Source organism: Terrapene carolina, unplaced genomic scaffold, assembly GCF_002925995.2.
Source record: "Terrapene carolina triunguis isolate 2854851 unplaced genomic scaffold, T_m_triunguis-2.0 Scaffold62, whole genome shotgun sequence".
NCBI classification, from domain to species: Eukaryota; Metazoa; Chordata; order Testudines; family Emydidae; genus Terrapene; species Terrapene triunguis.
The window spans coordinates 60,155,622-60,179,616 of NW_020664413.1; the positions used below are offsets into that span (position 1 = coordinate 60,155,622).

The 23,995-nt window shown below is 41.6% G+C and overlaps 1 protein-coding gene across 2 annotated transcripts in view; it reads left to right on the forward strand.

Annotated features, from left to right (window-relative positions):
* The first annotated feature begins 569 nt into the window (after window positions 1–569).
* CREB1 (cAMP responsive element binding protein 1) overlaps window positions 570–23,995 on the forward strand; it is a 47,943-nt gene continuing 24,517 nt past the window's right edge. The window contains exons 1-2 of one of the 2 annotated variants that reach the window (XM_024200963.3): window positions 570–753; window positions 21,577–21,698. In XM_024200963.3, the coding sequence (XP_024056731.1) occupies window positions 21,585–21,698 (114 nt within the window). In that variant the 5' untranslated portion in view covers window positions 570–753; window positions 21,577–21,584. Of the gene's footprint in view, window positions 754–21,576; window positions 21,699–23,995 lie in introns of those variants that run through there. The other variant, XM_024200964.3, reaches the window with a different exon arrangement.

Genomic DNA, 23,995 nt, shown 5'->3' on the forward strand with positions numbered 1-23,995 from the left:
CAGGATACTGGGCGGGATGGACCCTTGGTCTGACCAAGTACGGCCAGGCCAGTCGTATGTTGTTTATTTGGGCGTTAGGGTCCCTGCCACGAGCCAGCCCCCACCACCCTGCAGGCCAACCCCAATCGGGAATTTCCGTGCTTCTCCCCCGTACTTCGGCTATTTCCGGAGATCGGAGCTCTCCGTTCGTGGCCACTCCCAGCGACTCTCTCCTCCGGAGCTTCGGTCATTTCCGTGGACTTTCGGGGGTTGCTGTTAGTTTCCGATCGCTGCCCCTCGCTTCGGCCGTGTCCGTCCATATTCGGGCGCTGCCGGGAGTTTTCGTGCTAGTTGTCCTGCGCTTCGTTTTTTTCCGTACTCGTTCGGGCATTGCCGTGAACCCGGTCGGCGGTTCGGCCTTTTCCGTGTCCATTCGGGAGTTGCCGTGAGCACAGGTCGGCGCTTCGGTCTTTTCCGGCTGTTTCCGTGATCTCCGGTCGGCTGCGTTCGGGCGCCGCCGCGCGTTGTGTGGCTTCGGCCTTCTCCGTGAGAGCTCGGCGTTTTCCGCGCGGGGCCGCGGCGCTCTCGGCGCTTGCTCCCTGGCTGGCTCGCCTCAGTCGGCCGCTGCCTGCCTGTCGCCGGGCTGGGAGAGCCTTGTGTGTGAGTGACGCGGCGGAGGTGTAGTTTGACGCGGTGTGTTACGTGGGGGAGAGAATAAAACTGCGGCGAGAGCCTAGGCGCGAACGAAAGCAGTGACGGAGCAGCCCGTAACCGGTAAGAGGAGGAAGGCGCCCAGCCGAGGGGGGGATGGAGCCGGCGGGGCGCAGGGAGCAACAGGCGCAGGACGCGGCCCGGCCTGCACCGCCAGCGGGAGGGGCGCCCGCTTTAAAGATGGAGCCGAGCCGAGCCCTGCAACATCCCCGCCGCCGCCGCCGCCGCTCCGAGCGCGGCGAACAAAGAGTAATGGCGGCTGGAGCCGGCCCGCAGCCGCTCTGGCTGCAGCCAGCGCTCAGCGCGGCGGGGGCAGCGCGCCCGGCCCAGCCTGGGGCCGCCCGGCCGCGGCGGGGGCAGGGGGAGCCGCGGCTGCTGCGGTCCCTTCGCCTGGCCGCGGGGGGAGACGGGCTGGCCCCGTAGGGACCGCTCCTTTCCCGCCTCCGGAGAGCCCTGCTGCGGGAGCGCCGGCCGGGACCAGGGCGCCGCAGGTCCGAGGAGCCGCTGTCAGGAAAGTGGCGCCTCGCTAGTGCCTCCCACAGCCCGCGCTGGCCCCGCCGCGGATCGTCCCCCCGAGCCCGGGCTGGTCCCCTCAGCCCGCCCCCACGGATCGTCCTCCCTCAACAGCCGCCCAAAGCCCGGTCCCTCCCCACCCCCCTTGCCGCGGATCAGCCCTCCAGCTGCCCCCCAAAGCCCAGCCCGGCTCCGCACTGCATCACCCGCCTCCCCAAGCCCGGACGGACTCCCCCGCGCCCCCCACTGAGCTGCCCGGCCCCCGCCGCCCCTCAGAGTCCGCCTGGTTTTACCGGCCCCCTCCAGCTCGGGCCAGCCCCATAGCGGATCGTCCCCGTCCCCCCCCAAGGCCCGGCCCGGCCCCGAAGCTATTCTCTTCCCCTTTTCCCCCCGTCAAGACGCGAGATGTGAGAGTAGGGCGATATTTCTCTCTTGTGAGAAATAGACCTCTCGAAAGGTGTATTTTTGAAGCCTGCAAGGGCTGCGGGCAGACAGTTCAGTTCTCAGGGTCAGTTACTGTTAACACACCCCATCGTGTATGGCACAAATATCTCTTAGATTAAAACGGAATTTTAAAAGCTTTTTCTCTTCAGTATCCAAACTGAATGGAATAAGCATGAACAGTCTAGTTAGTTTCACTCGTGTATAGACAATTTCACTTTCTGACTGGTATGCTCCACTGTGCACTGTCCTGGAATATCTGCTTAAAGAAACTGTAATTAAACTATATAAAAACACGTGTAATGGTTTTAGCTTGTTACAGAAGTAGTTTTTCTCCAATAAAAACTTTTTAAGAGTTTGTTTTGGCCCAGACTTGTTTTGATGGGATCCTCTTTCAAAGTGGGGTATGCAAATATTCAGTTCAGAAAGGCCTGAAGAAACTTTCCCAAAGTCTACCACCACCTTGTTTTTAATGAAAGTTCAGTCAAAATACTGAAGAGGCTTATATCACAGAGCAAATAATAAAGATACAGATCTCTGTTTGTAGCATACTCCTGGTATATAGCAGTAGAAAGATACACAATCTTGCTAATACTTTAAAATACTAAAAAATGAATTTCACCATAAGCATAACTGTAGTTAGCTTTGGTTCAGCACTCACTCTTGCCACTAATCTGCAAGTTTTTTTACTGGGAATTCTGCAGTCAGAATGATAGCTGGATTGGACCTGTACTATTCCTCAATATTTCTGTTAATATTTGCTATCTCTGCCATGTTACCCATAATTCTGAAAAATCTTTAGATATTTTATACTTTCTGATAATTGTGATTGCAGTTTTTATTCCTTCCTCTTCAATGTCTGTACTAGAAATTCTTAATCTGTGATTTTTCACTTGCTGTTGTACACCTGCTTCAGCCTTAGGATTCTGCATCTTCTTGTACAGTAACCTTTTAAAATACTGTGCAGCTAATTTAAGGGCACAATGTTTTAAACTTTTTTTTTTTTTTTTTTTAAGGACTGTTGTGATACAAGGGTTCGGGGAGATGTGGGGGCCTGGCTCTCCCACTTTATCAGCTCCCCCTCATGAAGCGCAGCCCCTCCTGGTGCTGCTTCATGCCTGCCCAAGGAGTGCAATTTGGGGGCGGGCATGGCTCCCTGGTCCCCCCCCACTTCTGCAAAGGTTCTGGCGCCCTTGTGATTCCTGCAGTAGGTTTAAAACTTTTTTTTTTTTAATTCATGTGTATGTTTTTATAAAGTACATGTGACTTGTCTTTTCCCTTCAAAACAATTTTTTCCTTTTTTAATATATAAACTCACACTAGCAATCCAGTGTTTCTGGAAGAACTCTAGCCATCAACCCTGTGAAAGAAATAAAACTCTGCAGTTAGGGGGAAAAATCAGTTTTTAACTTTTTCCAGAGGTTCTTGTATATAAAGCTGGAAATTATGTAGGACTATTGAGTGTTTCCTTCCACTCCTGCAAAGAGATGAATGTAAAGGGTCAGAGTACCATGTGTTGATGGATTATTGTGGTTAAAAAAATGTTCTGAAATACTCTGAGAGTCTCTTCATTCCCCTTCTGTTTAGCTTGTTTTTGTTTTTTGGAGACACTTTAGGCCTCAGTCCTGTAATCAGGTCTATTTGTACCAATCAGAATGCAAGATTGGGGTGTTTAAATTACAGAAACTGTAAACCTGGGATGTCCCAAAATTAATTTTTTTAAGACAGTTTATCATTCACAAAAATGTTGGGCTCTAAGTGAGCAGGTAAACTTTCTCATGTATGTGAATTCTCTCTTAAGTACTAGTGCCTTGCCTCTTTGCAGTGGAAGCCACATACTACTCCTGATTCCTGCATTGAGTAGTATAAACTTGACAATAGAGGAGTGCTTGAAAATCTTAGGAAACTGAAGGGCTGATACAGCACCATTTCCGTTGATTTCAGTGAGCAATGACCTGATCTTGAGAGTGCCAGGGGGCTGGTGATTCAGTAACTAAATATAACATGCTTTTGTTTTGTGTAATTCATTCTTAGTGAACTGGATTTTGTGTTTTTAGTACAAAAGTGTAAGTAAAGTGACAGTAAATACTTGCATCTTATTATTTTACATCTGTGAGACTTGCCTCTCATCCCTCCCAAACCTATTCTATTTGAGGGTAGGAAGTAAGATCACAATCACTGCCTTCTAACCTGCAAAATACCTGTTTAAGAACTTTATTACTCCCCTCATCAAAATATTAAAGCTTAAATTAGTTTGCTGTTAAGGTGTCTATATTTTTGTCAATAAACTGAATGCCCTCTTTAGATTGCATGGGAATCTTGTCCTGGGAAGGGAGGAGACTGAACTTCTAGCAGCGGGGAGAGGCCAGCCCATTGGGTGTTGGCTGCCCAGCTGGACTCTGGCTCCACTGTGGAGAGAGGCTTATGTGCCACCTTAGGCTCCCCTTTGGCTTCATAGGTCAGAGTGGGAGTGGGACAGGGGGTAATGGTATCTCCCAAGTACTGATAGCCTTAACATGAGGGGGTAGATCTTCAGAACCTGATTATTGCTTACTTGCTTTAATCATCAGTGACATAACTAACAATATTGACATTAAGATTATCCTAGGGTCCATCTGCAAAACAAAACTTGCAGTGGTGGTGTTATGCTGCTACAGTCATCAACTGTACATGTGCCACACTGACACAAATTACTGCAGTAAATCACTTTTTATTCCAGCAGAACAAGTATCTTGCACTAGGGCAGAGCACTACATCGCTATGTAGCTGCAAATTTTGTTAATGTAGGTAAGGCCCTACTTAGGCATTTGTAAAGATAAAGTAGATATCGCTTATCAGTTACATGCTACCTTCCCATTTTCAATGCTTTCTTTGCAACTAGCAGGCCTGGCTGGAGTCTTTTATTGATAGGTATGAGCACATCAAGAACAAAATGGCAACCTTTTATTTTATATGTATATAAATATATCCAGCAAACTGTCCAAATTTGAGCGTTGATCTTGCATACTCCTACATCTTGTAAAGTTGTCTATGACACAGCTGGCGTGATAAAACATTATTTATTATTTGTATTGCTATCACACTGGAGCTGAATCCTTAAAGTAAAAATGTCACACTACTTTGTCTGTGGTCAGTGATTATGAACATCTGTAATCTTATGTCTGAGTGTTTGAGAAGACTCACTGTAGATGAGTGTTTCTCTTCCGCTTCTCCCAGTTGTTTCCCTGTTCAACTGCCAATATTTGGTAAATGCTTCAAACCTTTACATTTAGACCACAGAAGTGCAGCATATTTTAAGAAGAAAGGCAGGAGTGCACATTCCTATGCTGCTCTCTCCCTGATGTTGGCAAAAGCAGTCATTTGAAATAGACAAGGATTTCCTCAGTTTCCTATTCCCTCTGTTTTCCCTGGTACACTATCCATCTAGGAGAAGAAAACAAATTGAGGGAGTCTTCTGATAGGAGAGGGTAAGAAAATTGGAGGAAGCATATTTAGTTGTTAAAATACAGCTCTAGACATTATCTTGCTACTGTGGCTGACTCAATGACTCATGCGTGACCTTAAGCAAATCCTAATTATTGTGCATCCATTTCCCCCTTAGTAAATGGGCATACCTACCTATCTCACCAGAGTGTTCTAGGGGTGGTTGGTTGTTATGCATTTTGTGATCCTTGGGTGAACGGTGCTAAAATAGTGCTAAATACATAGGAATTGCCATTCTGGATCATACTAGTGGCCTGGCCCTAGTAGTATCATACTCGTGGTCTGACAGTTAAAAAAGCTACCAATGTTAGGAACCTTTAGGAAAGAGATGGATAATCAGACAATTTCATAAGACCATTATATAAATCTATGGCATGCCCACACCTGGACTACTGCATGCAGTTCTGGAAGTCCTGTCTCAAAAAAGATAATTAGGAATGGAAAAGGTACAGGAAAGGGTAACAGAAACAATTAAGAGAATGGAACAACTTCTTTATGAGGAGAGATTAACAAGACTGGGAATGTTTAGGTTGGAAAAGAGATGACTAAGTGGGGATATGATAGAGAGCTATAAAATCATGAATGGTGTAGAGAAAGTGAATAAGGAAGTGTTATTTTCCCCTTGCATAACACAAGAACCAATGGAATTAATAGGCAGCAGATTTAAAACAAAAGGAAGTACATCTTCACACAATGCACAGTCAGCCAGTGGCACTCGTTGCCAGGGGATGTTGTGAAGGTCAAAAGGATATAACAGGGTTCAAAAAAGAACTCTGTAAGTTCCTGGAGGATAGGTCCATCAATGGCAATTAGCCAAGATGGTCAGGGATGCAACCCCATGCTCTGGGTGTCCCTAAGCCTCTCACTGCTATATGCTGGGACTGGATGTATCACTTGATAAGTGCCCTGTTCTGTTGGTTTACTTTGAAGCACCTGGCATTGGCCACTGTTGGAAGACAGGATAATGGGATAGATGGGCCATTGGTCTGGCCTAGTTTGGCCATTCTTATGGTCTTCTGTCTGGTCTGAAGTACTGCCTCCAACAGTACTCAGCATCAGCTTCTTTAGAGGAAGGTGCTAGAAACCTAATCATGGACTTTTGTTACTCTGCTCTAGAGGCATTTGGCTGATGCCCTGAAACATAAGCATTTATGCCCTTTATGTACATTTTAATACTGTTTCATGTGATTAACCATATAAATCTCTAATCCTTTATTAAGTATTATTTGAGTGATAGCATATTAGGTTGAGGATAGTTTTGTCCCTCATTCCCTTGAGTTAGGCAGAGTGTTTTTTTGAAGGGAGAAAGTGCCTAGGATTGCTCTGTAGACAGACCCTTTCTATTCCTGATAAATAGGGACATCCTTTCAAGACCAGACAGGCTAGGGAAAAAAATCCTATTGTCCAACAGCCTGGGACAACCAAGAACCCAATCTGAAATTTACTTACTACCTTCCAGACGGACTTAAATTTTAAAATTATGGATGCATTTGTAACTAAGGATCGATGATGTGGATTCTGATCCTTATTCTTGTGATTGCAGTGCTGAGTGGTTTATGTAAATTTGAATTTTTTTATATGTGCAATATAAATAAAAATGTGACGCAGCAGTTTCAAATATTTCACAATCGCACACTTATCTTGTCACATTATTTCATTGTCTTCCTGTGACACTTTTTACCTTGTATGTTATCTTTTCTCAGCTCTGTTTCCTTCCTTGATCATGCTTTATTATTCATCTTGTTAATTTTTCAACCTCACTGCCCATTTCTTGAGCTTTCTGTTACTGTAGTTTTCTAAATGCTCTCTCTAGCTCAGAGGTGGGCAAATTACAGCCCGCGGGACCCTCCTGCCCGGCCCCTGAGCTTCTGGCCTGGGAGGCTAGCCCCCTCCCCCGCAGCCTCAGCTCACTGCGCCACGCAATGCTCTGGGCAGCGGGACTGCGAGGTCTTGCCGGGCAGCGCAGCTGCAGAGCCACAGCCTGACCCGGTGCTCTGTGCTGCGCGGTGGCATGGCTGGCTCCAGCTGGGCGGCGCAGCTACCCGTCCTGGTGCTCTGGGTGGCGCGGCTGTAGTGCTGCCAGCCACCGGTGCTCCAGGCAGCGCGGTAAGGGGGCAGGGAATGGGGGGGGTTGGATAGAGGGCAGGGGAGTTTGGGGTGGTGGTCAGGGGGCGGGGATGTGGATAGGGGTCAGGGCGGTCAGAGGGCAGAGAACAGGGGCGTTGAATGAGGGCAGGGGTCCCGGGGGAGGCATCAGGAAGGAGAGGGGGTTTGGTGGGGCAGTGGGGGGCAGTCAGGGGTAGGGGTTCTGGGGGTGGTCAGGGGACAGGGAGGGGTGGATGGGGCAGGGGGGCCATCAGGGGACAGGGAAAGGGGGGGTTGGATGGGGCAGGAGCCCGGGGGAGGCCATCAGGGGGTGAGAAGCAGGGGGGGTTGGACCATGCCTGGCTCTTTGGGGAGGCACAGCCTCCCCTAACTGGCCCTCCATACAATTTCGGAAACCCGATGTGGCCCTCAGGCCAAAAAGCTTGCCCGCCCCTGCTCTAGCTGCAACAGAATTTCCCAGAACTTTCTGGCACTTTGATTACATCTCTTCTTCTGTTATGTAGACAGTGTTCTAAACCTTCTGCTTGGCATCTCAATAGCAGCAGAGAATAGACCATTATTCCATTTGGCAAACAGACCACCAGCACATCTGATCAGGGGTTGAATACGATAACCTTCTTCCTGTATGGGTTTCCTTCTAAACCCCATTGAACAGTAGAAGAATGCATGATTTGCCTGAATTGGTCCCTATTCTGCTAAACTCTTCCTCTGGCTCTGCTTCTCTGGCAGTACCCTCAAATGTACTTGTGTGTGCTCTCCACAAAGTGCAGTAGGAGATATAAGCGGGGCTTAAAAAATCCAGACCCTAGTGGGGTGTAGAGAACTTCCTCTAAAGAGAATATAAAACCAGTACCATGAAAACAACAGGATTCTGGTCACGCTCTGTGAAACTGATCACAGCCATGGCTGTTTCTCTCTTGCTGCTCTAAAAACTCCTGCAGGGGAACAGGATAGGAAGAGTCTTTTCCCTTTTGCCTCATTCTCACAGAGTGACTCCAGTAGATGCAGATTCCAAGTATGGGCGGAGGCAAGAACCAAAGACTGATTATTTTAACTGCTTCTGTCCACAGTGACCAAAGTCATGTAAACTTGTCCATAGTGAAGCTGTGAAAGCTGTGACTGGCCAAAGTATGTGGGTGATCTAGGGGAGACGTTCCCCCTTTCAGAAGCCTGGACATGTGTGTGGGGAACATAGCTATCCCTTGTCAAAAGTCATAGGTGGAGGGGAGGGGAGATGGGGGCAAGGAAGGGATCCCTGCAAGAGGCAAGGTGGGAGAACGCCTTGGGTCCCCTTTTTCCAGATAGGTGAAAGTAAGAAATCCAAAATGTCATGTTCCTTCATCTGAACCTTATAGGTGCTATGATAATATCGATATAAATAATATGAAATGTGAAACCCCCAAACAGAGTCCAGGGGCAGCATCTTGGTGGGGATCTGAGCAGTCCCTTTCAGCTGCTGGAGCAAGGCAGGCAGTATATTTTTCAGGGGACACTGCCCCTTAGAACTCACTGATGATGCTTCCTACTCTGCAGGACAGTGGTGAATTTGGCCTTAGTTCTGTCCTTATCTCAAACGATATGCAGCTTGGCCTCTCTCTTTCTCTTTTTTTAAAGTAAGAATTGTGCCTAAAACTGGATTAGCAAGAATGTTGCCAGTTAAGATTAAGGTGCATTGCAGAGCAGTTCACATTTCTTCTGGTTGGTGAAAGCCAGAGAAGAACAATATTGCCCATTGCTAATAAATAATCCACACTTTTTTCAGAGACGCTACTGTAAGAAAAATGTAATTGCCTACCCAATCCCCAAAAAGCCAGCACTGAACTCAGCAAACCTTTCCAGTTACCATCACATCTCCAAACTCCCAGGCTTAGGCAAAATCATTGATAAAATAGTGACAATCAAGCTCTATCTTGTGATTCTGTCAACATCCTGGATACATTGCAATCAGGCACACTAAAAGATGATCTCCTCCCGGAAATGAAGAGAGACTTAATGCACATACTGTTTGATATGCCTGTAGTTTTGGCTCCAGCCAAGCATGGGGTGCTCCTTTTCCACTCACATTCATGACATAACTAGAGTACACGGAGCAGAACTACAGTGGCTCAAATCATTCCTCTCCAACAGGGGACAGAGAGTAGTGATGCTTTTCATCCCAAAGGCCCTGCCCTGTGAGGTCCCTTGAGGATCCATCCTGTTTCCCCTCCTCTTCAGTATCTACATGACTACTTACGGAGATGGTAAGACATCTGGGGCACTGATGCACCATTGGCACCTACCTGTCTGTTTTATTTTACACCAAGGCAACCAACAGCATCACAAACGTGCCAATATCCATGAAGAGCAGCTGGCTCAAACTCAGTCCAACCAAGACAGAAGTGATACTGGTTGGAAGCAGGGAAATACATTTAAGAACTAAGCTGGACATTGTCCTCATTTTCCATTGAAGTCATGTTTGACTAAAAGATAAAATAGCATCGCACAGGAAAATAAAAAAACACCTTTCATCTGTAGCTGGCTAAGAAACTCCACCTCTTTCTGGATCTGGGCACACTTATCCATGCATTTGTTATCTCCACATTGGATCACTGTAACTCACTGTACCAGGGCTGAACGTAGAAGCAAAGCCGAGTCTCCAGTTTTGTGCAGGAAGAGGCTTCCCACTACCTCAACAGGACAAGCTGCTGCAGGTACCTCACCCATGTGTTCCACTCCCTCTCCTGACTCCCAGTCTGATTCCATTGCCAGTTCAAGATCATAGTCCTGATTTTTAAAGTCATCAATACCTCAGAACCACATCTCCATCCTGTACCTAGCAAGACAGCTATGCTGCTCTGGAGCAATGCAGTTCTCAAAATTCAAGATGAAGTATTAGTGTTCTAGCTTGGGGAGGTTTGAGTGTGGAGGTCAGAGTAATCCAGACTGTGACCACCCATACGGCATATTGCAAGACCCTCTTTTGAGAATGCCTTCCTACAATAGCCAGACTGATTAAAAATACATGGAAAAACTATTCACCGAGTGATATATATATATATATATTTTTTAAGGCAGAGTAATTTTGGCTTAAATTTAGCAGGTTTAGGGGTTTTTTTGGGGGGTGCTGCCAAAAGTGGCTTACAAGTTACATTGTTTTAGTACATTAGGACAATGAGTATAGAGTCAAGTCTCCTTGTATCGCTTCAAAAACAGTTGACAAGAGTAGTGACATTGAGTTAAATGGGGGAGTTCAGTTAAAGCAAGATGACATTGACAGTTTTGTTTCAAAATTAGTGGAGCCTGAAAGACAAAAGTAGTTGTAGAGAATGGGGTGTGTGTGTATAATATTCTTTGTAAGTGTCTCAAAATTTAAGGGGTGACCTTGAGTGCACATGGCTTCTAAATACTTTCATTTTGTGCATAATGGAGCAAGTAAAACTTTAAAACAATAACACTCTATATGTTGAATTCATAGATATTGACTATTGTTCTTAATTCACTATAAACATTTGGCCTCTGTTATTTCTAGCCATCTTGCTTCCAGATGATCACTTCACATAGTAATCCATTAATAAACTAGTAGAAGAAAATCAGTGAACATGTCCATTTTGTTTTTTTTTCCCCTTATGAACTCATTAAACAAATTTTAAAACAAAAGTCTTGTCAGTGTTCATCATGTGACATAACCTCTTATTCATATGTTTGGGGTTGAATATTTGAACTATCGTGTATATTCCAAATATCAAACATAATGAAAAATGTTTTTGTTTTGTTTTTTTAATAATCTATGCCTGTAAAAGCTGCAGTTTATACACGAAGCAATGATTTTGTACAACCTGACTTACAATAGTGCTTACTTTAGTGCTCTAGATTCTAAAGTGGGTCAGATACATTCAAAATGAAGTTGTCACTTCTGATCAATTTATAAAATCTGAGCATAGAGAAAGGGTAGTTGTCTGACATTCTGTTACCTAGTATATAGAATTTAGTAATCCTGTTGATCACATCTAAAACTTGACATTCTCGCACTGAACGTCTTGACTCAATTGCCAGTCTTTATAATACAAAATCATTCTGACTGTAAATGTTAGTTTTACCACTTTGGAGCTTCAGCAGTAGATTTTTCAAGTTCCAGTATTTTGCTTCATGCTTAGATGGTCTTAGTGTTCAAATCCACCCCAACATAGAAAGGAAAGGAGTGGCCTGGATAATAGAAATCAAGCACTGAGACTAATTTATCATTTACTTTTTTGTGACCAAATAACAATTTTTAGCTACTCAGAGTTTCCACCCACTGTTATGGGAAGGGAGAGAAGACATGTTTTGTTGTCTGGAATCTATTTAGTTCCAGAAGCTTAGGGATTTTCGCTAGGATTTTGTTTCAAAACATAACCTTATGTACATAATAGCCCAAGATGGCACCCCCATTCTGATTGTGATCTCTCTGGGCCATCAATCCAATCCTAAAATGGGATACCTTGATCAGTGTAAGGATTGCAGTCTATGTTCACACTGTAACGTTAACCCACAGTCCACAAACAAATTAGTTTGGCTTGAAAGACTACAAATAATGGCACTACATCTAATACAATGTGTAGTGTTTTTTCTGATACCTGCTTTTATAGCCTTCATACATATGTATCCGTTATACAGATCCTCTAAGTGTACCCATATAAATCAGATAAGGAAACACCTGTACTGAGGCAATTTCCTTGCTCTCTAGTATAGCTGCAAGATTGCCTCTTGCATATGGATGTGCGGCATTCAGGTTTAGTAGATTACTGCAGGTCTAATTTAGTGTTCTATGGCTGCAGAGAAGTTTTGAGCTACTGACTTTTTCAGAGAGCAGTAGTTTAAAGAAAGCTGCAACAGGAAACTTAGATGTCAGTTTTTTAAAGGAAATTAAAATTTCAGAGTAACTTTGACTTTGTTAATTTAACCAGTATGTGAGGGACTGAATGATCAGTCTGTGAATCTCTGCACTGCAGAGAGAAAACAAAGTCTGCACAAGAGACTATCCTTATTAGACAGCCTGATATCTTAAACCAGCTGCAAAGTATCCCCCAAATATGAGTACAATTCTACTTCACCTTTCTTAGGAGACCTCCTCTGTTGAGCAACCAGTCTTTGCTCCCCTAACTAGTTGTTTAAACCAAGTTTCCCTGTATTACTAATATACCCTTCACTACCCACTTCTCGGCAGTAACTAGTTATTGCCTTATAGAAAATCATACACTCAGCATGCAGCCTAAGTGACTGAGATATGTGCAAACTTCCCCGTAAAGGGGGAACCCACCACCAACACCAGGCCACAGAGGTTCAGGACTACCGTAGCCTCTGCGGCTGGTGGATCAGTTCTGTATGCACTGATCCTCACCCAGTGAACTGGTATGTATGAAGCCAATGTGGCACATTGATCAAGATCCTTAAATCCGTTCATCTCACTTTTTCCTGAAGCGGTTATTCTAGGTCTAACTGGATGGGGTCTTCAGAGATTAGAATATACTTGGGGAAAAAAATAAATGTTCTATTTAAATGAAAATGATAGGTCTGCCATCAATTCCAAATCCTGATAAACTCCACACAGTGAGAAACGGGTGCATGTTTGCTTCTTCAAGTGGCGCTTAATCTGCCTTTGCTTCTCTTGGCATCTTCATTTCCTATCTCTGTCATTTTTCTTATTGTTCACACAGACATTACCCTGCATTCTGTTTGCTTCGCTCTCTCACTTCCTCTCAAGGGGTCTGCTTTCAGAATTAGCTCTTCTTTCTGTTATTCTGAGCTGCCTAGCTCTTTCAGCCAAAGGATATCAGATGCTAACGTTCCGAACCTTCTATCACTAAAGGAGATTCCCCAAAACATTTCTCATGCTATTAAATAGCAAAAGAGAAGAGAATCACTGTGTTGTACCCCCTTACATTAGGGAGCTGCAGTATTTGAGAGCAGCGGTATAGGGGCCCCCATTTGAGATCATAAACCAATTGCCATATGTCTTAATACTGATGTGATAGTAGCTATGTTTTTTAACTGCCAATCAAAATGGAAACTGGTTTGTAGTTTAATGCTGGACTCAAGTGACAGTTGTACAAGGGTTCAATTTATGACTTCAAGGTAAGTTGTCAAGAAATGTAAACTCTCATGTGTCCTTTTCGTTCTCCAGTCCTCAGTTCTATACCCAGCATGATTCTGGCCAAAGATAAAAGGAATGATTGACTAGGACCAGAAATTAAACCCATTAGCGAACAGAATATTGCTGAGCATGACTGCTAGTTCACCAGGCCTACACTACCTGTCAAGAACTTGTTTTGTAGAAGAGGTAGGTGTCTTAGCATACAGTAGGACAGATTCTGCCATCAAAAAATAACCTGACACCTACTCTTTACATGGAGTTAAAAACTTTGGTATTTAAGTCACATGGCCAAGTCTAGTATAGTGATCATTTTAGTGGGCTATCGTGCTGCTACAGTGAGCAAGAGTGCAACTTTCTGAATTATAGTAGCTTCATTATTTTGATCTTTGATATCAGCACGAAGTTAAAAGGTGTGATTGACATTTCATTTTTGTCAGAGGAAAATTTTGTGTGTACTATTAAAGAGAACCACAAAAAACTCAGTGGGGTTAAAAATAAGGTACTTTAAAAAAAAAATAAAAGTAAATAAATAAAAAGGAAAGATACCAAGCTGCAGTGAAACACAATTGGAATACAGAAGTGAACAGACCACGTAAGATTTGTACTTAATAATGTGTGCGGTATGCTTATTGAAGTCCATGGGAGTTGGTCACATACTTTCTAGGGCAAAATTTCACCTTCAGAATCTTTATTGCTTGTATAGTTGCAGCGCGTGGAGGTGTTTGGGGAGGAGGTTGTTTTGTTTTTGTTTTTATTCTTTTTGTCTGCATACTTATCAAAGGTATTTACTAGTAATATTCTGACTGTATTTCATATCCTGGAACATATATCAAAATTTCAAATAAAAGCAAACAAACTAATTATTCTTTTACTATCCTTTCTGTGTGCATCCAGCTGGAAGCAGTAAATCATATTCATGAATTAAAGATGACTTCTAAAATAACTTTTTAAAAGGGAGTAGGGGTTGTGCCTTGTTCTGTTTCTGTTAGGTAATGTTTTGGATGGTAGGATGAATCTTTTTCGTGGTGGCTTTTTTAAAGATCCACCTCAAATATTAAGTTTGGTCGTCATTTTTTCTGCTGATAGCCTCTTTGGAGGATCCAGAGAACTGGAATAAGAGCTTTTTCAGCTCTTAGTTGAAGGGACAGGGTATAGAATCTTAAACAGTTAGAAATCGGGTATTTGAGTTAAATACTGTGATGCACCTCGCTGTCACCTGCCCTTAGCATGAGGAAGCCTCGTCTGTACCTGCCTTGGGTCAGCTCCCTGACTCCTCAGGCAACACAAGCACTCCCCTCTAGGCCCATGCAGACCTTGACTGGCAGTAGCCACTGAAGCTAGTGATAGGCACCCCCGGAGCCCTCCGATCGTGTCTCTGGAGCATCCAGCCCCTGGTCCATTGAACATTCGCAGTATTCACAGATTTGTTGCCTCTAAAGAAATAGTATACCCCAGCTTACCGATTTCACTTCAGATCACCACTCCACTTAACACACAGCACTTATTCTTGTTTTCACTATTGACATGTCTAAGTTTATTTTAAAAAGCAGAGAGATTCACATAATAGCAAGTAGAAATATTGGAAACAAATGGTTACATATAAAATAAAATCATAACAAACATTCTACCACCTACACTTACTTATCTAGATACTTTCATATCTTACAGAGCAATGTTCACCCAAAGTCCTTCCAGCATTTTTATAGCCAGCATTATACCCCAACAATCCATTGTCTTTACTCATAAACAGGATCCTGCTGTTTATCTCTTGAGGATTTTGCAGTCTCTTGATTAACATTTGGCTCAGTGTGCAAATAGATACACAGTGTGAGACACACCTCCTGCTTGAAAGGAATCTGCCTGAGACATATCACCTCCTAGTTAGCTGCCTTAAGAACATCATTTTCAGTAGAGACACACAACTCCTTAAATACTATCTGTAATACATTTTGCAGTGATTATGACAACCATGGGGCTGCTGGCTCTCTTTAGAGACCTCACATGTGCCACTCTTTAGTGATTTATGCTAATATCCGACCCAGGGGATGCCTGTAAAACTTCATGCACTCTTTCTGCCAGTTGGCACCAAGAGGTTCCTGGGTCACAAAACTTGCTGTTATTTTTTTTAAAAAAGGAAGAGAGTTGAATAAAAATATCTAGCCCTCTCATTTAGGGTCTAATCCAAAACCCACTGAAATCATTGGTCATACTTTAGCTAGGTCTCTAGGGTATTTCTACAGCCTGCATAGACAGACTTGCACTGGTTCTGCTCAAACTAGTGGGCTAAAAATAGTGTGGATATTGCGGCATGGTCGGAGGCTCCGGCTAGCCACCTGAGCTTGGACCTAAGGAGCTGAGTGGGCTTGGATTTTGGCAGCTAATCCAAGCCACTGCCCATGCCAGGACATCCACACTGCTATTTTTAGAGCTCTACCTTGAGCAGAGCCAGCATGTGTGTGTCTGCCTGGCTTAGGAGGCATACTCCCAGCCGCAGATAGGTAAGACCTGGATTTCTAAAATTTAAAAAAAAAATCTGAAATTTTGTAAAATCACACACATCTTTCTGTTCCCCCCATCACTTGCCTGAATTTCACATGCTCATGGCCTCCCAAAACATTCACATTTTGGACTAGAATATTCCATGCTTCAAGTCTGTATAAATACTTTAAAAAAAAAAAAGTTTTAGAAAAACTCTTTCAGCTATAAGTTCAGCAAAGGTGAGGGAAAACGCCCATTTAAAAATATTCTAAACATTCACTTTTTTGGCAGAATACACAAAAATGTCCATATCAAGTTTCAAATGTCAAACTAGTGATTTTGTTCATTCAAAAAGAATAATTTTAGTTTATCAAAGAGGAGCGTACATGTGCATTACTAGTTCAGGCCCTGATTCTGCAAATGTCTGGCAATGGGATGACTCATATGAGTTAAATTATGCATGTACGTGCTTGCAGGACCAGAACATAAGTGCACACTTGTATTTCATGGAAAGTGTGCAGCAGGAAATAAACTCTGTAATTAGATCACCACCATGTTCTCTTTTACTTAAAACAATTTAAATTAAAAAAATCCTAGATACTAGTGTAACATTCTGGTTGTACTGTTAAGCGTTCAAATTAGGAAATTCCAGTAGTTAAGAATGCTAGGCAACATTCACTCAGACATCTTATGTGTATATTTTCTCTTTCTCATTCTTCCTGTTAAAGGAAAATTTTATTGTATTGCAGTTAGTGTGTGCCAAAAACTACACAGGCATTTCCTGACTTGTGTGTTCCACAGCTCTGATGTTACATTTTGTACTTACGACGATTTCAGACACTGGCATCCTTTGCTGTGAGATTTTAATTGAGGATAAAAATAATTGTAGCCCCAATAATTTTTACTGGTAGTTTGTCATTTAGATAGCCAAAATGAAGTAGTGAAATTATTAATTGGAGCTGCATGAAATTTGTTTAGATACTGTAGTACAAAGGTACTATAATGCTAGATTATTTCCTACCTGAACATCCTTGAACTGATCTAATGCCAAAGACTGCCAATAATGTTTTCACACAAGTGACATAGAAGGGGTCAAAATGGAATCCAGGCAGTTTGTTACAGATTCAAAAACTGGATCTATGTATCTATGTAAAGACACAGTGTTTCTTGAAATAGTAATTACATTTATTCTGTTAAATATACTTTGGCTTTCAGATGTCTTAAGTATCAGTTTCTTTAAGGTGACGTACGAAATGGGTAGGGAGGGAGTTACATCTTTTTTTTTTTTCTTATTCTTATTTTTGATGTATGAAGAAGACCTGAAAGGTTTTCTACTTGATGATTTCCTTAAAAAATATCAGGAATGTATCAAGGGATGTTCCTTTTTTTGTTGGAGACCTTACTGGAAGACTCAGAAATATGTAGGGATAGCTTGTTCACCCCTTTCTTGAAGGGGCAGGATGTTAAATCTTTAACGAGAAATTTTCTCCGAAGTGTGATAACTGAATAGCAGCTAAGAGTTTTAAACAGTCTGAGTTTTAAACACTTCCCATTTCAATTAATCAGGGTTCAGTTCCTTTGTATGAGATGTCAAGATCATACTAATTCTCCAGTCATCCATACAGTATTCCAGGAGAGACAAGACTTCAATTTCTAATGTAGAAAACAAGAAAACATAAAATCAAATCTTTTCTGGCTGCCAGTAGGGCATCTAAGTCAGGTTGAGAAAAAGTCAGATCCCCAGAGTGTGGCAGCAATTGATTTTTGTGACGGTTCAGTGGAAAGTGAGAGCTGTAGGGGAGTGTGGAGATGCAGGGAGAGGCAGAGAGGGAGTGGAATGTGATGTTCAAGAAGGAGAATGACGCACTTAGGAGAATATGTGGGATAGGAATAGACTGAGAGGAACAGGGGAATGTGAGGTATAGGAGGGAGACAGGTGGATACTGAGGGGCACATTTGTTAAGTTTACTGGTCTGTAATTCCCTGGATCAACCCAATATCTTTTTTTTTTTCTTTAGATATAGGTATAAGATTTGCTACCCTCCAATTCTCTGTGATGGTAGCTTTTTTTAATGAGAGCTTACGTGTTTTTGCGAGCAGTTCAGACACTCAAGACTTTTCCAGAACTCTTGGGATATATGTGATCTGGGCCTAGTGACTGCTTTTTAAGTGATCTATTTGTTCCAGCAACTCTTCTTTTGTCACCTTAGTCTCTGGTAGTATGTGATCTTTATTACCAGAAAGGAGTGGATCTGGGGGAGGAATAACATCCTCTTTGTTGAAGACTATTGTAAAGAAATCATTTAGCTTCTCAACAATGTCCGTATCTGCCTTACTTGATTCCATTAATTTCTGGTTTATAGTTGAATTTTGAACCTGAAATGATCATACACGCTTTGTAAGGTTATGACAAAAATGTTATATGTACACTCACCCAAATTCTTTTACAGATGTCTATTCTGTCTCTGTTTTTGCATGTAGACTCTGTGGACAAGAGAACTTAGAGGAACAATACCAATAGAGTTTAATTTAAATAGACCGACCATTACTGTTTCAAAAGTCTCATGCATTTTTGCACCTTAATGAACAGTGCAGTGGAGTGCAAACTTGCAGTTTGTTTCATTTATGATGTCTTTGATTGCTATGGTAATACAACTAATAAGTAGCAATAGTTCATAGGGCTGTTTTTTTGAAGTTACTTTTTTGGGAAAATTAAATGGAACATGAAAAAGATTTGTGATATAGCAAATAAGTTTTTAAAAATCTAGCAGATTTTATCTCTAGAGAAGTCTGGATTAACACATTGCTAAGGTTTGTCAGACAGCAAGAATGTGTCTTCCCTTCTTTGACACAGCACTGCTTTACTGTACATACCAAAAAAAGACTGGAACACATACACAGGGTTTCACAAATATTAAGTCAATGGAAAAGCCATGAATAGCATGTATGTAAACTATATACATTTTACAGTGAACTTTTAATGCTGTGGAAAGGTCTGATGACCTAAGGAAGACTAGGAAGTCTTCATGGTCTAAAGAAGACATTATAATATCCAGAATGACACTTCTGTGTGCTATAGATATTTCATTGTGGCTTGCAGACTAAAATCTTTGCTGACTTCCTGAAGTCCTCACCTGAACAGCTTGGGTTGAGAGGTTTAGGACAGCTCTGGATCATGGACTAACTATTGCATGGAGTCCCGTGAAGGTTCACACTACAAATATGTTCCTAGTTTAGAAGTTAATTATGTACGTCAGATTGTTACACAGCAATTCTTAATATCTGTTTAATAACTTAAAGAGATTTCCAGGCAAAAAACGTAATTAAAGGTTAGAGTTAAGGCTGTAAATAAATCTTTAACGTTAAAGATAGATAAACACTGGAGTCCACAAAATTAAGCACTACAAAGGAAGGAAGTTTAAAGTTAAGGTTTTATCTTTAAACAAAATGTAATAACTTTGAACTATAGAACAAAACAACAAACTATAGAATATATAAAAATGATGAGTTAAATTGTCTCAAACAACCATATCTCAACCCCATTATCCTATCTATGCTCAAACTCCATTCAGAAGATATTCTTAGGCAAGCAAGCTTTACATTTTCCAACTAAGACAAGATCAACCACCTACTACACATCCCACAATTGAAATACTAATATCTGCATCATCTGCCAACCAAATGGCCATAGTATCTCCAGTCTGCTCTCTCCTGACCAATTAGCAACCCGAAGATCACACCTTTTAGAGGTCAGACACACAAAGACCTATCCAAATCTCATCTTACCTTCCTAATATTGTTCCCTCATACCCACCATTGGATGCAATGCACCAGTCTTAAATTGTTCTGATCTTCATTGGCAGGCTTCCTGCGTATACTAATAGATGAAAACTTTATTCTGTTTATGTACAACGGTGTGGCCCCTGCAAGCTGAATTAGTGATACTTATTACAGCTTCATTCCATCGTAACCAGGGACTTTTCTAAGCGTTTCCGAACTGATGTTGGAACTCCATATGTGGTACTTGATAGCACTAAAACTCAGTTGCTGATTTGAGGGAATATTTTTTTTGTATTGGAATGACCACGTTTTGGTTTATGCACAGTGCCTTGCTCTGTTCCCATGGAACATGATTGAGATAGTTGGCGCCTGTATCTTTCCATTGGTATTTTTCCTGAAGAAAACAAAAGTGTTTATGCAAAATTGGTCTTCTGTTGCTGCTTTCAGTATTTATGGAGCTTTTTCTTTAATAGTCTGGAAATATTCAGTAGATCCTAAACTGGTCCAGAATTCACACTTATTGTTGATCATCATTCCACAGATACTTGTTTTAATGCTGTTTACTTTCATTGGTCTGATATACAGTATCTTTAATCTAAGCCATCAAGGTTTCATATTTTACCCAGGACTGAAGTGTGATAAACAGAATGAATGTGAAAGACAGTGATCGCTTTAAAAGAAAGCAGTGCCTATTCCCAAAGAATATACATTCCAGTAATTTTGAATCACAGTTCTTGTTGAAATGGAAGCTTCTCTACAATAATATTTCAAATGAAATGTTTAGACCCCCACCATTAAGAAGTGACTGGTTTGTACAATATCCAGGTGCTTATTGAAAGGTAGTGTGATTGGAAGACTTCTCTAAACTTTGAGGCAATTCTTTATTACATGCTAAATATTTTATTTTGAGTATTTAAAGGCGATTGTAAAGTGACTTTCACAGATTGGTGCAGATTTAACATCAGTAAACTCTCCCTACATGCTTGCTTTTTGGAGTTATGCAACTTCATTGTATAGAATTTTATATGTTCTACTGAGACACACTTATTCAATTAACGCTTCAAAATAAGATTGTATTAAGAGCTGTCTAGGATGCGTAATTTAGCCAAGGAAAATTCACGTTGTATATAAAACAGCATAAAGCCTTCTAACTTTTTTATAAAGGTAATTCCAAAAATATTCCAAAAAATCATGGGTTGATTATTGGAAATCATGCCAAATCCCTTATGTTGGTGTTGGTCCATTCTGGAAGTGACTTCCAATATTATCTATGTTTATTTTCTTTGGCAGGTGAATTTTACCCACAATTGTGGGTAACATTTTATCCATAGGAACAGTATTTGTAGGAAACATCCTGCTCAGTCCCTGGCATGGCACATACTCAGTTGCTCCGTGAGGATGGCCTGTGCACAATGTGATCACAGATAGGATTTGTGGGGGATGGAGCGTGAATAGTTCATATAAAATCTTCAGAGAATTTAGCTGCCAAACTTAAGTTGCTGAGCATGTGCAAACTGCAGGGTTTTTTTTGAAGGTTTATATAACTTGGCCAAATTTGGGCAGGTTTTCGTGGGGGTGGCAAAAGGCATACCACTGACAACAGAGAGAGCCTCCTGAGAGCTTTTGAGTCCCTGAAAGTGGTAGAACTTCTCAACAAAATGGTTGTAAGAATATTTTAACATGGGGCAAACAACATATTTTCTTCAAGTCTTGTTATTAGAAATTGCTAAACTATTTTTACTGAAACTTTACAAAAAATTCAGTCTGAGACAGACACCTGGCACAGAAAATTCCTTCCTGAATGGTTAAAAGAAAAATTATAAGCAACTGAAAACTAGGTCTTATAGTACGAAATGTTGGGCTGCAGTAACTATATGCATTGCTTCCAGCTCCACCAATAAGAATGGAATTACATGGATATGTAAGCCATGAAAGAGGCAAACCCATACTCATGACACACATCATTGTGATTGTAGGTAACTAAATGACCATGGAATCTGGTGCAGAGAACCAGCAGAGTGGAGATGCAGCCGTTACAGAGGCAGAAACCCAACAGATGACTGTACAGGCACAACCGCAGATTGCAACATTAGCCCAGGTACAAAGTGATTTGGTTTAATATTTTTACAGCGTTGTTCCCAAACTGCATAAGGTTTAAGAAGGAAACTATTTTCTGAGGAGGATGAGAGAATGTTCCATTTTATGTGAGTCTAGAACAGGGAATATGTGTATTTCTTTAAATTTTGTAATGAGAGTTGTACAGTACCACTTGTTGGTTTATCTTCAATATCATATTGGACTGTGTTAGGCCTGAAGTAGTTTTAATGCAGGGATGTGCTTGCTGTCGCTTCCCGCAGCCCCCATTGGCCTGGAGCGGTGAATCCCGGCCAGTGGGAGCCGCGATCGGCCGAACCTGTGGACACGGCAGGTAAACAAACCGGCCCGGCCCGCCAGGGTGCCAAAGGTTGCCGATCCCTGTTTTAATGTATAATCCATTTATAACGAGACTACAGATATAGACTTTTGAATTATTTCTTTTCACTTGTAGCATTCCTTCCCACCATCCTTTAAAGATACTTCGAAACTTTGAATTACCGTGTTTCTGTACTGACTTGTATAAACAGGGTTTTGCTTATTTTAGTTAGGAACTTTGTTATGACAGTATAGGTATTTCTTAAGAAAACAAACTGATTTGTTTTATATGGTTAAATAATACAGAGAATGCATAAATTAACAAAAGGGATGGATATAACAAACATTATAAGCAACTTCCAGACTTCCATTTGTTTTATGCTGTTTGCTCATTATCAGAAACTCAAATTCTGCAGAGTTGTCTCCCTTTTACTGGGGCACTGTTAGACCCTTTATTGTCTCAAAAAAAGTTACTTTGTAGAGGCCAGAAATAATGCAAACCTAATTATAGTCTTAATTTCTGGAACCCAGTTCTATCCTGGGTTCCATTGATGTTTGCCAGGAGTAACTCCATCATGTAAATGAGTACAGAATCTGTCCTATGGCATCATTCCCTTGTGTAACAGTTTCACTTTGTAAATTATTTGCATTCCCCCCCGAAGTATGTAAAATGACGTCTCACTCCCATCTCCTTATTTTGTGAATTTCTGACGTCTTACTTATGGCATGATTATGAAATCATTTACCACTTTCATGTTTACAAAAATACATGACACCCTGTAATAGACAAGTGTTAAACTCTTTTCACTGGGATTATAGTCTTATGTAATTGGCAATATTGAAACACTGAGAATTTAGCAGTATAGTAGGGCTCTATTTAGTACTCGTTACTCAGGCAAAATTCCCAGTAAAGTCCATATGGAAGTTTTGCCTGAGTAAGAAATATAGAACAGGATCCTAGATAATTAAGAATTGGGTAACTGCAAATAAGTGTTTAATGCCTTTCCCAATTGTTATTCACTATACTATTTTACAGATTTTTTGTTACTTTGAGTAAGTTATAATACTGTTGCTGCATTTTTTCACACCATCTTAGCTTTACCCTATCTGTATCTTTATACTGAAGTGTTATTTTATTATAAGACTTTTAACTTGTGTTATGGCTATCCAGAGCATTGGATGTGCACCTATAATCACTTTTACAATCTAAATAAATAATAATATCAATGTAATTCTTTCATGATCTCATTTTCAGAGAAATGTTACTCTCTCTTTATAACACTTCATATACTTATAAAATTTGCGGATGACACCAAGCAGAAAGGTTGCAAGTAATTTAGAGGACAGGATTAGAATTCAAAATGATCTAGACAAATTAGATAATTGGTCTGAAATAAACACAATTAAATTCAATAAAGAGAAGTGCAGAGTTCTTCATTTAGGAAGGAAAAATCAAATGCACAAATACAAAATGGGGAATAACTGTCTAGGTGGTAGCCCTGCTAGAAGGGACCTGGGGATTATAGTGGATCATAAATTGATTGATAATGTGATGCAGTTACATTCTGGGATGTATTAACAGGGGTGTAATATGTAAAACACTGCAGATAATTGTCCTATTCTACTTGGCACTGGTGAGGCCTCAGCTGGAGTACTGTGTCTGGTTCTGGATGCCACACTTTAGGAAAGGTGGGGACGAATTAGAGAGTCCCAGAGAAGAGCAACAAAAATGATAAAACCTGACCTATTGGGTAAGGTTAAAAAAACTGGGCATGTTTAGTCTTGAGAAAAGAAGACTGAGGGGGGTCCTGATAACAGTGTTCAAATATGTTTAAGTCTGTTATAAAGGGGACAGTGATCAATCGTTCTGCCTGTCCACTGAAGGTAGGACAAGAAGTAATCTGCAGCAAAGAAGATTTAGGTTAGATGTTAGGGAAAACTTTCTAACTATAAGGATACTTTAACACTAGAATAGGCCTCCAA